Source organism: Vipera berus (assembly GCF_964194415.1).
Source record: "Vipera berus genome assembly, chromosome: 1".
Lineage (NCBI taxonomy): Eukaryota > Metazoa > Chordata > Lepidosauria > Squamata > Viperidae > Vipera > Vipera berus.
The window spans coordinates 263,341,553-263,358,253 of NC_138202.1; the positions used below are offsets into that span (position 1 = coordinate 263,341,553).

The following is a 16,701-nucleotide window of genomic DNA, read 5'->3' on the forward strand; positions in this document are numbered from 1 at the left end:
CACAGAATTCCTCAGAGATATCTAATCACTGTGAAACTAGATAGGCAGAAAACAATTCTAATAAAATAATAATAATAATTAATACAGCAGAAGAGAAGAGAAAGAATTAGAGAAGTTATCAAAATACAAAGACCTGCAAATAGAAATAGAACGACTATGGCAATAGACATCAAAGGTAGTACCAATAGTAATAGGCTATAGGACTGGGTGCAATCCTAAAACAACTGGAGCACCAATTGAGCACCAGTGGCATTGATAAATTCACCATTAGTCAATTTCAAAAGGCACCTTTACAGGGAACAGCTTGCATCCTGCCATAATACCACAGAAACATCCACATCTCCTTATCTCCAGAAGGATTCAGTAAGTGGATAAAAATGCCAAATCCAGTCTGAACATCTGGCTGACTATACAATAAACCATAATAATTATCTGTTGATCCAAACTACATTTGCCTAGCAAATTCTATGGGTTTTTCCCCCCCAGAAACTGGCCCCAAAGGCAAGAAACCTGCAAAAAAAATGTTGTGCATCACAGTCATGTGACTGTGGAATGCTGCAACTGTTGGTAAAGGTAAACTGGTTGGCAGTGCTCAAAATATGATGACTGAAGAGGGGTATGCAGCTGTCAGAACTCCAGAATCAGATTGTACATAGCTTGGGAGGAGGTGGACTTTAACTGGCCACTAATTGACTGGTCATTAAGCAAGGATTACCTGTATCAAACAGCTAATAGCAGGTGTTTTTTTTTAAATTACAGCAAATACAGCAACGGAGCTAACAAAATATGCATTCCATATCATCCCAGTTAAAATCCTTCATTAGTCTAGCCATTCTATCTCATGAAACTGACTTTTAATGAAATTTTAGAAACACACTGTACCATGGGGTGGAGTAAAAGAGAATCATACTGGTTTTCCTAGGCGGTAGGAGTGGCCTGTAGCTTTTAAAAACAGCTTCCACATGCTGTGATGTCTAGAAGCGTGATGCTGCTATCCAGCATGGCAGATCCTTTCCTGGGAAAACACTTCTGCTGTCTCACTCTCTTCCTTCTTGGCTTGGAGATGAGCAGTCCAGCTCATCTACAAACACAACCCCAAGCATCTGAAGACACTTTCCCTCCACTCTGGCATTTGGCGCCTGAAAACTTTGAAGATTATCACATCCAAAACCACAAGACTGTCATCAATGTCTGGAACTACTTAGAGAGATTGGGACTATATAAGATCTTGCTCAAATCTTCAGCTAAGTATTTCAGTGGACTTGGACCTAATAATGTCAACAATATCTTATGGGGATTGCCATTACAGCATGGCTGGCAATACAGATCAGGTAGGAACAATTTCTTTTAGTTTAATATTAGAGTTCATAAGACCAAAGTTAGGTTGATTCCAGACCACAACAAAGATGGTACTTTTCTGTTTCAAACAAACTTTCCTTTTAAACTGTGAGTTTGAAGGGAAGATACGTATTATTTCAGACCATGAAGGAATACAATTCATTAGCCAAATGATAAACTGGATTGATCAGTGTCTGATAAATTACCACCTATTAGTTGTATGAACATTGAAACAAACAGTGTTTGTTTCTAATCAAATATATTAATATATAGTCTAATATATAGTCCAATCAAATATATTAACAACAGAGAGACTTGATAGACAATTTAAATGGCAGTGCTGCATGAATAAATATGCCAATAACAATTACAGAGAGAAATGTTTTCTTCCTTGTTTCTTAAGCTCAGGGCGGTAATACTCACTTGATGGTTACTCAGCTTTTTGTCTCACTTAATTATTTTTTTGTTTTTTTAGGAAAACCAGTATGTTGCAAAGAAAACAATAGCTTCTATCATCTCTTCCTTTAGTTTCTCTAATGCTTTTGGGCTCAGTAAATGATACATAGAAATGATTAACCCACAACCATCAGTGTGGGTTAGGAATGGGAGTTCCTGCTTTGATCATGGAGTATCTCCAAATGATAGCGGTCTTGGATAAGTGATTATATGTATTTTAAGAATCTTATCTGGTACTCTCTATGAATATTTTTAAGCCATCAAGTTTTCTTAGTCTCATTGTGGATTAAAAGATTTGGCATTTTCTGATATGCTGACGGCGATGTATTATAAACATCACATCACATAAAAAGTTTTTTTGTAATTTTTCATGTACGTCATTCAAAGATTATTCAAATGTTCATTCAATGTCATTCAAATGTTATTTAAATTCAGCTTATTTAAGAGACTGAAAAGAGCACAGTAAAAGTAGCTCTTCATTGGGAACCTTACAGCCAGAATAAGTGGGAGCCAGGTTCTCACTTTTAGCATAAGTTAAAACTATATTTCTTTTACTAACAGTTATACTGTTTTCACATTCCAGCTACTTGGTCTTAGCTCCTGTATCTAGTCAGTTGGTGCTTCTAAATGCCAGATTGGTCTGTAGTAAGGCCTCTCTCATTTGTGATTTAATCATTGATTAAAGGGCTAACCTTGCATGTATTACTGGAAACTGGCTGGGGAAGGGGAAGGTGGCCCTTTCAGAGATATGCCCGGCTATGTGTTGGGTGTGGTATTAGATGAGACACTGGGGCGGGGTGGAAGTGTAGTAATCATTATTTGGGAATATCTATGGGTTACGAGAAGTGAGATCCTGTTTGTTCAGTTGGGCTCTAGGTATTAAATCTCCCTACTTGGGCTCCTCAAGCTGAGAGAATGGTTTCATGTATTGATTTCAACATGGAAGGGATTTTTTTCCTAATCTTCATCCATATTCTCTTAATAGTGTATTAAGTTGAAGACTTTAGAATCAGACATTAAAAATATTTCAAGCAGGCCAAATATGTTGCCCAGAAATTCTCTTTACAGCTGAGTTTTTCCACAGGTGGTATCTGTTAAGGTCAAAAAAGTTTTTTTCTGGCGTCTGGGTGTCAAGCCAAGTCTCTTTTAGGCAATAACAAGTTGTAATACCATACAAGATGTCACCAATGCCATTTAAAGCTTTTTAAGTCCAAAGTTTTTATGATAGTTTTTCAAGTCTTATTTCTTTTTTTTAGATTAAAATAAACGTCTCCAGTTTAGTCCTCAAATTTCAAAAGCATATAAAATAATTGTGTTTTAAACAGTTTATTATATACCACCAGAGACACATGTTTGTGAGAGGGGGGCTATATAAATTTGATGAATAAATAAAAATAGTCAAGATAAAACAATTTGCTGACCCAGCACTACAGTACTTATTTTTCTCTTTACAATACTAATGTTTCTTTTTCCCCCCCCAGGCAGATTAGCAGATCCTTTTAATTCTACAGGGTGTGGCCATATGGATGGAGAAAGTCTGTGCATATCTGAATTCAGCTGGTGGGCTTGTAAGTATATTCTTGTTTGGGAATGATTTATTTTTGTACTGGATGGAGAAAGCTCCAATTGCACCATGATATGAATTCTTCAATTGTGTTGATGTCTTATAAAAGCGACAAGATTTGCCAAGTGCTAAAATTTCCATCATGGCTGGCTTAGGAATTCTGGAAGTTCACAAGACTTAAAGTTGCCAAGTTTGAAGACTCCTGCCTTTCAGAATTGATCAATAAAATAATCAATAAAAGTCCTTCTACCACAAGCTTTCAGACCCTGAAATAACTGGACATGGACAGATGGACTGTCAATGAAACAGTCCTGTCTAGTCCTTTCTTTAAAAAAAAGCCCCAGTGATGAAGCACCTGCAATTTTTGAAAGCGAACTGTTCCACTGGTTGATTGTTCTTACTCTTAGGAAGTTTCTCCTTAATTCCAAGTTGCTTCTCTCCTTGATTGGTTTCTATCCATTGTTTCTTGTCTTGCCTTCTGGTGCTTTGGAAAATAAATTGATCCTTTCTTCTTTGTGGCAGTCCTTCAGATGTTGGAATACTGCTATCATGTCACCCGTAGTCTTTCTTTTCTCTAGGCTATCCATACCCAATTCCTGCAACTCCCATTTCTATATTTCATTTTTGCAGCATCACTGCATCAGTTCTCATATTCTTCTTCAGGATTGTGTGGCCTTATAAATATTTACACATAGAATAACATTGTAGAAGTACTTTCACTAGTAACTTTGTTATATGTTAGACTTCCTCTATGGAGCATTTTCTCAAATACCAGTATGATGGAAATGAGAAAAGACAAAGGGTGATATATATAAAGTGTCGAAACCAGGAAAAAAGAAACAAATTTTCAGTACAAATAAGATATTGCCAAAAATATCTAACATGACCGATTTTAAAATGTGTCTTATCTAATAGTTCTGTGGGAATAGCCCAGAAGGTATTTCTTGTAGCATGTAATTATCTCCAAGCAAGACTGATACAAAAAAAGGAATTGCAATCATGTTTAATAATTAACACTGACTTGTGATATGAAGCCTGGTTAGTGATTAGTGTTTAATGACATTAGAGTTGTACACAAATACATTTCATAACTGAAGATTTCTCAAAAAGCCATGTGAGATCCCAATTAAAATTTGATGACCTTTAAACATTCTATCCATTAAAATTAATCAGATACTATGTTACACAATTATTCCGATATCAGTTACACATTTTTTTTTTAAATTTGACTCATTTGTTACCCAGAAAATCTGTGTAATACAGGCCAGACCTCAGTTTTGTGGGGGCAGTCCCCTAGCACTTGTTCAGTATTTAAACAAATTGGAACTTGGTGTAGGACTATACAGATTCTTGTTTAGCTACTGCCTTATTTAGCGACCGTTCATAGTTATGATGGTGATAAAAAAGTCACTTTATGACCAGTCCTCACATTTGCAGGTCTGTAAAGCAAAGCAAAGATGAAGTAAGAACTCCCTATTGTAGTAGCTAAATGAGCCTTGGTGGAGCAGTGGGCTAATGCCTGCTTAAGTCACACCAGCTGCCTGCAATTAGTGCAGGTTCGCATCCCACCAGGCTCAAGGTTGACTCAGCCTTCCATCCTTCCGAGGTAGGTAAAATGAGGACCCAGATTGTTGGGGGCAATTAAGCTGACTTTGTAATAATGCCGCTTGGGGGGTGGGTGTGAAAGCCCTAATAAGCAGGCGCATGCATAGAATGAAGGCTACTGCTAAGCTTATAAGCCGCCCTGAGTCTTCGGAGAAGGGCGGGATATAAATGGAATTAAAATTAAAAAAAATGAAGATTACCTATATATTTTTTTCCCATTAAACTTATTTTGCTTAGGTTTTTTCCCCCCAGCTTGTTAAACCATGTTCACTACTTTTAATTGCCCTAGGTATGAATTACTACCTGGCAGCTGTTCCTTTTCTTGCGGCACTGGATAGTGACTTCTTTGAAGAGCTACCAAATGAGGTAGAAATAATGCCACCAGATAAGCAAAGAGAACATTTCTGCCTCAGCACTGCTGAATGCAATACCCAGGTGCCAAAAGCCACGTCTGCCTGGAGGGATTTTTTCAAGGTATATCTGCTGATTTATTTATTTTAACAGTGATAGGGATATCTTCCTATTATATACTTCTTTGTCCCTAAATCATCCATGCAAATACTGCACACAGCATTGGGGGAAAAAAAACTTCTAATTTTAGGGGGGAAAGCTATGCTTTTCTTCATATTTGGTGCAAAGATAGATATTTGTAGATAATTTGAACTAACCTTTGAGTAATGTCCCAGGTTTTACACTTTAAAGGCCAGAGGAGGCCAAGACAGATAGCCTAGCCTAAGACAAAGTCGTTTGGAGTTGTTTGAGATATAATCTTGTGTACTTAATCTGGGAGGAATCTGAGTCTGCTAATCCTAATGAAATGGACAAGTCCTTGGAACTGTGGGTTCGACCATCTGTGTTTTAGATTTGTGTCTTTCCTGACTGGTTAAAACTTCCCAAAAGATAATGTGAGGTTAAGTCCATGAAGTGATTAATGCTTTCTTGAAGGCCCAGGATGATCTTAAGAAGCTGCATACAGTAGAATTGAACAGTTAACTTTGCAATCTCTGCTAGCTCCAATACTTTCCCCATCCATTCTTCATTGTGAGAATTGATGTTATCTTTCCATTTTTTGCATATATAAAACGCTTGCTGCAGTCAACGTATGTGAGAAGATGGAAAGTTTGTTGAAGGGCCATGGTGCGGATATTACTTTGTTGTTTGTAATAACTGTGGCAACATGTCCCAGGGGCAAAACCTTGTTGAATACACAGTTGACAACTGTAACAACTGTGACTGTGTTGGGTATCCTCTGAAATTGAAGGAGAAGAGCCATGACGACCAGATAGTCTGTTGTAAATCCTTGGGGATGCCTAGAGTTTCAACTGTCACTGGAAGATAGTGCCTGGGGCCCAATCTGGTCATGTGATCTAGGTTGAATTTGTCCTGGTAACTCCTGAGGAAATGGACAGGGTTCTTTGTACTGTTAGCTCACCCACCTGTTTATGAAATCCAGTACCCTCCTGGGTCACAAAAGCAGACAGTGAAGTGACCTGTGATTGGATCCATGCTATGGTAGTGACTTCCTTGATAGGGATGGTGGTGTTTCATAGGGTCAGGCCTGGTTAAAAATTGAATGGCAGACACCCAGGGAATTTCAAAGCAATAGGCTAGAATGAAAGGACAACTTATACACACACACACACACACACACACACACAGACACACACACACACACACACACACACAAACACCCTTCATTTTCAAGAAAGTTTGAACTAAGCAGGAACAGGATTATTGTATCTATATATGGGTATGGTTGTATAATTTTTATGAAATAACTGAGTAGTTTTATTTATCCCACCTACAGTATACCTACATCTCCTTATCTTTCTATATTTATTTTTAGTATCTCCTGTCTACTGCACCAAACTCTGAAACAGCTTCAAGTCCTCTCTTCTCAGAAGATGAAGCCCTGGGTTACATGTGGAAAGCTCATACTCTCTCTATTAGTTCTGCATTTCCAAAGTGTCAAAAAAGGTAAGAAGGAGAATATTTGTAGCTCAGGGCTAAAATGAGAGGTCCTTGATGCTCTCTGAACTTGATTATTTTCAAGTGCCAGGGATGATGTTACCTAGTTTGGGTAATGAAACATTTGCAAGAAAACAACCAGGCTCAGAGAGCACCAAGGACCCTTTAAGGTTAGAAGTTTATCAGAAGAATTATGAGAAGCTCTAATATGAGAGACCTTTCTTCTTAATCTGGTTTAGATCTTTCCTAAAATGCAGTGGTCATACCATAGCATTGATAACTCTGAACAGGCATGACTGCCTCTAGATTGTGGTAGGATTATCTTACGTTCTGTCCATAATTTCTTTTATGATCCCTAACTAAAAAAAAAAACATTGTGGGTTGTTTTAGTTTTTCCACGTGGTTGGTGCCAAATAGAAATTATTGTTAGATGTAGGGAGTAAGATTTGCAAGATTCTTCTTTACAGCCATTCTGAATAAAAATGTTAGCTTTCTGTGGAATTGATTTCCTTGTCTATCTAGTGAGGCTGACAGTAGATGACATACTATGAACAATTATTGATATCCATGGGACGATCTTTGTCCTGGGCATATTTATAATTAGACACAATGAGTAATTATATCATCTGATTGTTCGCCATACTGTAGGAAGAAATTATCTTTGGTCAGTTAGTATCATCATTGTGTTATCCCAAAGCATTGAGTTTGTCCCAGGAGGTGCAAGTCAATTACAATTAAAAATATCTTAGCAGCCTCTCTCCGGTTTGGTTCAGTAAGATCATAAATATTATTCAAATATTCATGACTTTATTTTCCCCACTTACATTTCAGTCTACCATACCTCAGTGGACCTGAAAGCAATTTTGGAGAAGCTTGGTCTACCACAGTTCATTTCCTTGCAGCCACACATTTTCCTACAAACTTTAATGTTACAAATAATTTCCAGACTGGATTACCACCTCGAGTACTTTTGGAAGGAGACAAAGTGCCCTTCATTGGTGACTTCACACTTCTGCAGAATAAAGTGCTTTTTCTTCTTGAGAGTCTTCATACCACAAATAAGAATACAGGTAGGAGTCTTGAGACCAACATATGGTCCATATTTAATTACAGACATACAGAAGACACTTCCGTGTGGCAGTGTTTCCATTTCCTAATCCTGCTAAAGGATGTTGAAGTTAATTCTCTAATTGTCTCTACTGTGGCTAACCTTGGAACCCCAAAAGCAGTTGGGAAACACCATGAGCCAATGAATTCTCCCTCCAGCCAACTAATGGAAGATTATAAATTTATCATTCAGGGTGTGCCATTCCCCCTGAGCTAAAGAAGTCACTAAAGCAGGAGTAGGTACCTTGGCTCTTTTATGACTCGTGGACTTTAACTCCCAGAATTCCTGAGCCACCATGGCTGGCTCAGGAATTCTGGGAGTTGAAGTCCATGAGTCAAAAGAGCCAGGGTTGCCTACCCCTGCAATAGAATAACTAATGTTCCCAACCAAGGCAGGAAAAGAAAATTTCCTAGTGTCCCCTTACTGCAGTTTTCAGTACATATTTTGTAAGGAACTTTGACCCAGGAGTATCTAGGAGTTTTTTAAAAAAGGTGTCTGGTTGTTGAAGCATCATTCTTTATGCACATAAATTCCTACTGAAAATTATGAGGATGCTTCATAGCATAGTTTTGCATCCAGACATTTGGTCTAAGAACTTCAAGCATTATAGATTTTAGATTACAATATACACTCTTCATGTATAAAGAAATGTATTGAACCTCATTTTAGTTAGTGACTAGGACACAAGGAGAGGCATGTGTTGCATGCATGCCAGTGGTGGGATTCAAATATGTGAACAACTGGTTCTCTGTGTGGATGCCGCTTCTGGAACTCCATTCTAGGCCTGGGCAACAAAAAATTAGCTACCGGTTCTGCCGAACTGGTGCGAAATGGCTGAATCACACCACTGATGTAAGCTGTCTAGAAAAATTCAAGCCTGGTATTATGTTTACAACAATTATGAGGCTGATTAGAAAATGGCTAGAAGAGTTAAGACTGCTTGATCAGATTAGTTGTGAAATGTATGAGCAAGGTTTACTTCACACAGGATGGGGTAGACTGAAATGAAAAGTTCTCAAAAGTCTGTCCCCAAGTCTTGTGACTCTGCACAGTCACACACTGCAAAATACAAGGTTTTCAATCTGAGTTGTGTTGCAGTCATGCCACAAAGAAATTGGCTTAGCAGTGCCAGATATTGTGGGAACACAGCAGGAAACTTCAATGCCAAATCAATAACACTCAGTGTAGAGTTGCTTGGAGTTAGTATATGTCTATACTGTATATGTATTGGTGGGATGAACCTAGTATCTTTCTACTATCCGTGCAGTGTAAAAGGTCAGATAATCTTCCAGAAGATTATCATATTCTAGATATGGTGGACTACAATTCTATCTTTCTATAACCAGATAAAGAGGTTGAAAATCAAACATTGGGCCAATTGTCAGATTTTCCCCTCCTGCTTCAGGGTTTCGGGCAATGCATTTAAAGAGAAAGTCATCTAAAATAATAAGGCAAAGGTAAAGGTTTCCTCTGTCCAGTCATGTCAACTCTAAGCAATGGTGCTCATTTCTTAGCCAAGGGAGCCAGCATTGTCAGAAGACCCTTTCCATGGTCATGTGGCCAGCATGATCATATGCCAAGGCATATGGAACACTTTCCCACCAAAGTGGTACCTATTTATATACTCACATTTGCATGCTTTCAAACTGTTATGTGGGCAGGAGCTGAAGCAAGTAACGGGAGCTCACCCTGTTGCACAGTCTCCGATCTCGAACCCCAGCTGTCAGCTTTCCAGCTTACAAGCTCAGCGTCTTTAACTGTTGACTCCTCACAACCCCTTTAAAATAATTATGTGTACATATTCATTTAAATTTTATAATCCTTATCCAAAAAGCAAAAGAAGGAAAACTGAGTGCCAAAACTGATACGACACCACTTAAACAACTGCCACTGTAAAATATTAAAACAACAACAACAACCTAAATTGCAGGTATGGAGGTAACTAAGGATTCTCATCATGGGTGGAGGACATACCTGTTTCTCCAACCATGGACCTGTCTCAGTGTGACAAACAACACTAAGCAACTGCAAGCAGGCAGACATTAACAAGCATTCATACAAAAACAACAGAGGACAATATGCATCAACCTGTTAAGAACAGCCAGTAGGAGAGGTAGATGTGGAAGTCTGGAGCCAGGCAGAATCTGCACACGTGGCGATGCCACCAGAACTACCATTTTAAAGGGATGGAGCCATCCAGAAGAAAGATTACAGGTTCCCCATCTGCCTGCCCACGTGGCCTCTAACTGGAATCCAGATTCCGTCGGTTCCAAAGACTTCCTTTTTATTCATGATTTGTGCAAAGGACCTTCTCTCCCAATAAGTCAAGGAACTGGAGTCATTCTATTTGTTTATCATTATTATTTATTTATTACATTTATTTGCTACCCACCTTCCTAACATACAAATACTGTATTTCTAAAACAATAAAAATGGAAATCACAGTCAAAATAAAGTTATAGTTAAAAGATGGGGAAGGAGGAGGGAACAGGATACGTGGAGGAGGGGAGGGGGGGACTGCCTCTTAATCCATCATCCACCTCCAGTGTGATGCTGCCTCCTTTGTAAACAGTATAAAATCTCTCAGTAGATCAAATGGCAAGGGATATAAAAGATACCCATAAAAGAAAAGTTTCATTTAGCCCAAATGTTCTTAAACTGGGGATAATGACTACCAGAGGGGTAATCTGTGCATATCCTAAGGGGAATGGCACAATTTGTAATGGCTTATTTGTGAGTCAAGGATCCAGTTTGGACTGTCACTGCCAAGACAATTGTGTAAAACCACAACGTCTGAGCTTTTGCTTTTTTTTAAATGGGGTTGATTATTTGAGTCTGGGAAAAGGGATAGTGATTAATTATGTGTCATCAAGTTATTGTCAACACTTAGCACTTACATAAATAGATTTTCTCCAAGATGGTCTGTCCTAACTGCACTTTCAGGTCTTTCAACTATGCATTTGTCACCACTATAGCTGAGTCCATCCTCTTTCATGCTGATTGTTTTTATCTTTTCTTCCATCTGTCCCAGCATTAGAGCCTTCTCTAGAGAGCCCGATCTTCATATAATGAATCCAAAGCAGGATATTGTAATTGGAGCCTGGTCATTGTGTCTTGAGTGAACATTGTTATCAAATGTTTTATTCAATTAGTCATTGTTTTCTTGTTTGTCCATCGTATTCTCAGGAACCTTCTCCTACTCCAAAGTTCAGAAATGTCAATACTTTTCTGCTTCCCAAAAGTCTGACTTTCACTTCCATAGAGTGTCACAGAGAATGCCATAGCTTGCATAATCCTAATTGTTATGTACTGGGCTCTTGAGGAATACCACGTGGGTTGCTGGAGCAGCTAACGGCTCTCCAGCAACCCTGACTACAAGTCTCCTGTGCTGCAATTGGCTATCTCCAGGCGGCAATGGTTGATTCAAACCTATTGGCTGCCGCCTAGGGGCTAGACTATATATTGCGGCTAGTTGCAGCCATTTCCCCAGTACAGTTTCTGCACGAAATAAACTGTGAGTTACCTTGTACTCAGCTACACGTCTTCATTCCTGCGCCAAAGAACCCGCTATTTAACACTAATCTTTGTAGGTTTAAGTGCTAGTCTAAAGCATATTTCTTGAGGATAAGAGGTAACAATCTAGCAGTTTAAAAACACTGATATAATTAGATAAATTTCAGTTTTGCTGCTTCATAAAGCAGCTCAAACAAAATAACAGTAAGACTGATCTGATATAGCTTCATCCTATTTTATAACATTTTTTTTGTCTCTGTGTGCCTTCTGTTCCTGCAGTTTTCTTGGCAAAGTTTTCAGAAGTAACTTGCCCCTGCCTCCTTCTTAGGCCTGGGAGACAGTGACTGGCTCAGGCTGGCTTTGTGCCTAAGGCAGAACTAGAACTCACACTCTCCCTATTTCTAGTCTGATGCTGTAACTACTGCATCAAACTGCCTCTATTTTATAGATAATAGATTAGAAGAATCTAGCACAACACTTGATTGCTGAAAATTCCATTTCTTCAGCCTTTTCGCACCTTTTCACCTGAAACAAAATGAAATAATTGGATTAAACAAAAACCTGCATGCTGTAACTGAAATAACAATACAAATCCACAGCAGTAGAGAGTGAAAAAGGATGTTCAATGGTTGGAAACTCAGTAGCTTAATTATTATAGATATGCCCACCTGGTAATTCAAAGGATATTTTCAAGGTTTCCTCTGGGTTCTATCATGGTGGAAATAACTAATGAGGCATAGTGCACTTCAGGCATCTATTGTTTTCCATAGCATTAGCTGCCAATGCTCTCGAGTTTGTATTTTCACATTTCAAGATTGATGTTGGCCTTCCTGGTAAGCCAGAAAGGAAACACAATTAGACGGGCTAATTCTACTTTATTGTCAGGCTACATTAACAGGATCTTGCGAGTCTGAAAATGCAAACTCCCTGCTCGCCACTTTTAACTGCTAGACCAGGGGTAGGCAACCTTGGCTCCTTTATGACTCGTGGACTTCAACTCCCAGAATTCCTGAGCCAGCATAGCATAGTTGCTCAGGAATTCTGGGAGTTGAAGTCCACAAGTCATAAAAGAGCCAAGGTTGCCTACCCCTGTGCTAGACCCATTCAGTCAGATCCTTTCCAAGTTTCTTTCAGGCTCCTGCCTCTCTTGTCTGATGGTTTCTTAGGTAGCATCCCTTCTCCCCCTTTCCTCAAGGTTATTCATCCATCCATTACGTCTAGTCATGATGGTGGAAAAACTGGTGAAAATTGCATTATATCATTATGGAAGCTCTGTCCTTTATACATGTTTCACACAAATACTGTAAAAAAAGGGCAGAGCTTGACATAAGTATCTACCGCAGAGGTCTTCAAACTCGGCCCTTTTATGACTCATGGACTTCAACTCCCAGAATTCCTCAGCCATGCACACTGGCTGAGGAATTCTGGAAGTTGAAGTCCATGAGTCATAAAAGGGCCAAGTTTGAAGACCCCTGATCTACCGGTAGTTATCCACAATGATATCAAAGTAATCTGCATTGTGATGCAGTGGAAACTCAACCTTTTGCATTTAGGTTGTAAGATTTCATGCAAGTACACAAAAGGCAAAGTACAAATTACTTTAACAGCCCCTCCCCCAAAGACACCCATGTGTAATAATAAGGGGGGGGGAAACTAGGATAAACTGAGGTTGAAAGTAGCAATCCTAATTGCTCTGCTATAATTCCATTGTTTTATAGAAGAAGATAGAATCCACTCAACTGTCATTGAGAACTTCCCTCTACTGTATATCATTGCTGAAGTTAATCTTAACAAAGTTTAAATTGTTGAGATTGTTTTCTATTAAAGGAGTTACTTGTTTAAATTGGTGGATGTGAAATACAGACAGCTTCCTTGCAAAGTTTCGGTCAAAAGATAGCAAACCTGTACATCACGGGACCCCAATCTTTCTGGGTTGGTGGCCCGGGGTGGGGTGGGGTGGTGGTGGTGGAGGTGACTTTACGCACACACATGTGAACAGGGCCATGCACACATGAATGGGCTGCAATTGTATGCACAATGCAAACGAGTGCCCGTGCAATGCTGGTGCCCGTGCAATGCCATGATGCTAGTGCGAGTGGGGAGACTGTGCATGATGATGCTATGCTAGCACAAGTGGGGGGAGTGTGTGCTTGCAGTGATGCTAGAGCCTGCACAACGCTTGCAGCATCACTAGTGTTGGCATGATGCCATGATGCTAACGCATGTGGGGGGTTCAAGTGCATACACGAGGATGCACTGGCCACCCTCTCACGCAGCCCAGTGACCAACAGCCCACGGCCTGGTAGTGGGCTATGGCCCATGGGTTGGGACCCCTGCTCTACGTAACATAGCTGAAAACTCTGGAATAAATATCTCCTGCACTCCGTGTTACTTTAAGTATTAATTTTATCTTGCTGAATAATTTACACTGAAAAATAGATTAGGGAGTGGAGAGAACTGTTAGTTTTGCTAGCTCCCTCTCAATGAAGTTGGATATGTTAGCTTTTTTTGCACCCACAGCAAATACCCTCTGGATATTTAAGTTGTATTTTTAAAACCTGAGGTTATCCTGCTGATTTGGTATGAATTTTAAAATTGAAATTGCATCTGGGAAAGCAGAGTTATGATTTTCCCCTGTTGTCACACCCATGTTTTTTAGCTGTTTTAAGGTGTTGCAGACTTCCTCATGCTCCAAAGCACCTTTTGGAGATCAGCTCTGAAGAACGCTGCTGTTAGTAACTGATATCAGATAGTTCTGAGAAGATAAAGTAAATTGGCCACTCATGTTTCCTCTTTCTGCAAGTTCATGATTAGAAATATAATAAGTGCAGCGTCAACGAGGCTTGACAGGAATGTAATCTGCAATTATATCAAAAACAAATTGTCTTCAAATCAAAGCACTTGCTTTCCTGTGCATTGCATCCGGGCAATGCTGTGATGCTAATGCAAGTGGGGGGGAGTGTGTCTGTATGTTACATCTTTAATTAAATTGGAATGGGATGTTTTCTCACAGGATAAGTAGCATAATTAGCATTGGTGCTGTGGTGACTTAGTGGTTAGAATGCAGTATTGCAACTCAGTTCTCACTAGCTCAAGGTTGACTCAGCCTTCTATCATTCTGAGGTTAGTAAAATGAGGACCCAGATTACTGGGGGGCAAAATGCTGACTCTGTAAACCACTTAGAGGGGGTTGTAAAGCATTATGAAGTGGTATATAAGTGCTATTGCTAGTACAGTTGCTTCAATTCTCTTTTGCTCTTAAATGTTTTATTAAGTCTTGGTTTTGAAATAGCTTGATGTTTTAAGATTCTACTGAATGAAAGGGAAATAAATACATGATTTTTTTTTATGTGTGTCTGTTTGTGCAGGAAATATTCTACTGTTTTTATGGAAAAAAACCATGTCCACTGAAGAAGGAAGACGTTTTGGCCGAAGTCTTATTGAAAAATTCTTTTCTTTCCTTTCTGTGAAATACTTCTCCTTGTCCTAAAACCCTTACTGGCCTAAAACCTCTTCTGACTCTGGAATCTCTCAGCCAAGGACTTTGAAGAAAGGCCAAAAGAAAGTACACTTATGCAACTGTTTTACTCTTAGTAGTTGTGGGGTAATAGTAGGATCCCCTTTCTTTTGATGCAACTGTAGAGCTTTCACTCAAGCTTTCATTCAAGTAGCTTTCTCTGCAGTGAAGGGCCACTTCACAAACATGCATATCTCTTCTAATTTACTGCCTTCTGTTTGATCCAATGTTGCTTGGGAAATTTTAGCTTTCTCATGAATACATTTTAAAAAGTAAACAGAAAATCAATCTAACTGCATTATGGTATTGTATGCATTCTTTACTAGTTTGCATACAAGGTTAATATTGAATTGAATTGAATTGAATTTATTAAATTTATATGCTGCCCTTCTCCCTAAGGACTCAGGGCGGCTCACAACAATAAAAAGTTTAAAAAACATAAAATACAAAATTTAAAAAAGAATTAAACAATAAATGTAATATATACATAACAATTAACCCAATAAAACCAAATTTAAAACTATAGTCAGTCCAGGCCCGATTGTTGGAACATCCATGTCTTCAGGATATAATGGAAAACATAATATTTAAGCAATACATATCAAAATATTTCAGGTACTATATCCATCTTATACAAGATCTACCTCGTAAAAGGGATCAAAGAAATATTTCAGATTCTTCAAACCCCACGGGCATGCTGGAAAATCCATATCTCACCATCATCCTACTCAGAAGGGCTGAGGCCAAAATCAGTCAGAGACGTGGTGGTGGGGAGTGACCATATTTCATTGTCCCTGCAGGTGATATTCCTTCAGGTAAAGGCTATGGAGAAAACCTTCCCTGAGAGTAGGTGATCCTCAAATTACCCGTCCCAACAAGCACCTTGAATTCTACCAGCTGTCAAAGCAGTAGCAATACATAAACTGAATGGCACCCATTACTGTCCAAGCCGTTGCATTCTGGACCATCCAAAGTTTTATATAGTACATTATAGTAGTGCTTGGGAGATGATCTAAGTTTGAGTGATGGTGAGTAGGGTCTCTTGCTTTAACAAAGGTAATAAATTCTGCACAAAATGAAGATGTTCCTAGTTACAGTTGCCACCTGCTCTTTGAGAATAATCTGATATTCCAGAATCCAAATTAAGAATGATTTTTCTCCAATGAAGAAAATCCCCATCCAGAACTGAAGGTGGAACTTTACGGGAATTGGGAGGCTTCTGCACCCAAAAACACTTATCCTGCCATGCTGAGCCTAAGCCTGTTTGTTCTGATCCATATATTGACAATTCCCAGACAAGTGCTAGATGCGTAGCCTATTTGGCTTGCCATTGAGATGTAAATATGATGGCTGTGTGGGCATTGGGAGATACGGTGGGAGGCAGAGAGTGGACCATTTTCAGAGAACACATGGCTATTGTCTTATACTGGTTAGGCATTTCAGCTCCCTGGTCTCAGCCCCTGTACCCAGTCAGTAGGGAAACTGAAGTCCCCCAGCTCTACTGTCAAACCAGAAACGGAGCCAAGCAGCTCAGGCGAACAGGTTGCCATAAAGCAGGGAGGCTGGTAAAAGAGCAACAATACTAAGGGACCAGTGGTGGGATTCAAATATGTGAACAGCCGGTTCTCTGTG

General features: G+C 39.2%; 1 protein-coding gene across 1 annotated transcript; it reads left to right on the forward strand.

Moving 5' to 3' along the window:
• Positions 1 to 1,000: 1,000 nt before the first annotated feature.
• Positions 1,001 to 15,088, forward strand: LOC308679479 (protein LEG1 homolog; the record flags this gene model as incomplete). The annotated part of the gene is made up of 6 exons (XM_081346662.1): positions 1,001 to 1,331; positions 3,276 to 3,362; positions 5,253 to 5,437; positions 6,810 to 6,940; positions 7,763 to 8,001; positions 14,921 to 15,088. The coding sequence occupies 6 exons, from the start codon at positions 1,001 to 1,003 to the stop codon at positions 15,040 to 15,042; spliced, it is 1,095 nt and encodes a 364-aa protein (XP_081202788.1). The 3' UTR covers positions 15,043 to 15,088.
• Positions 15,089 to 16,701: the final 1,613 nt, after the last annotated feature.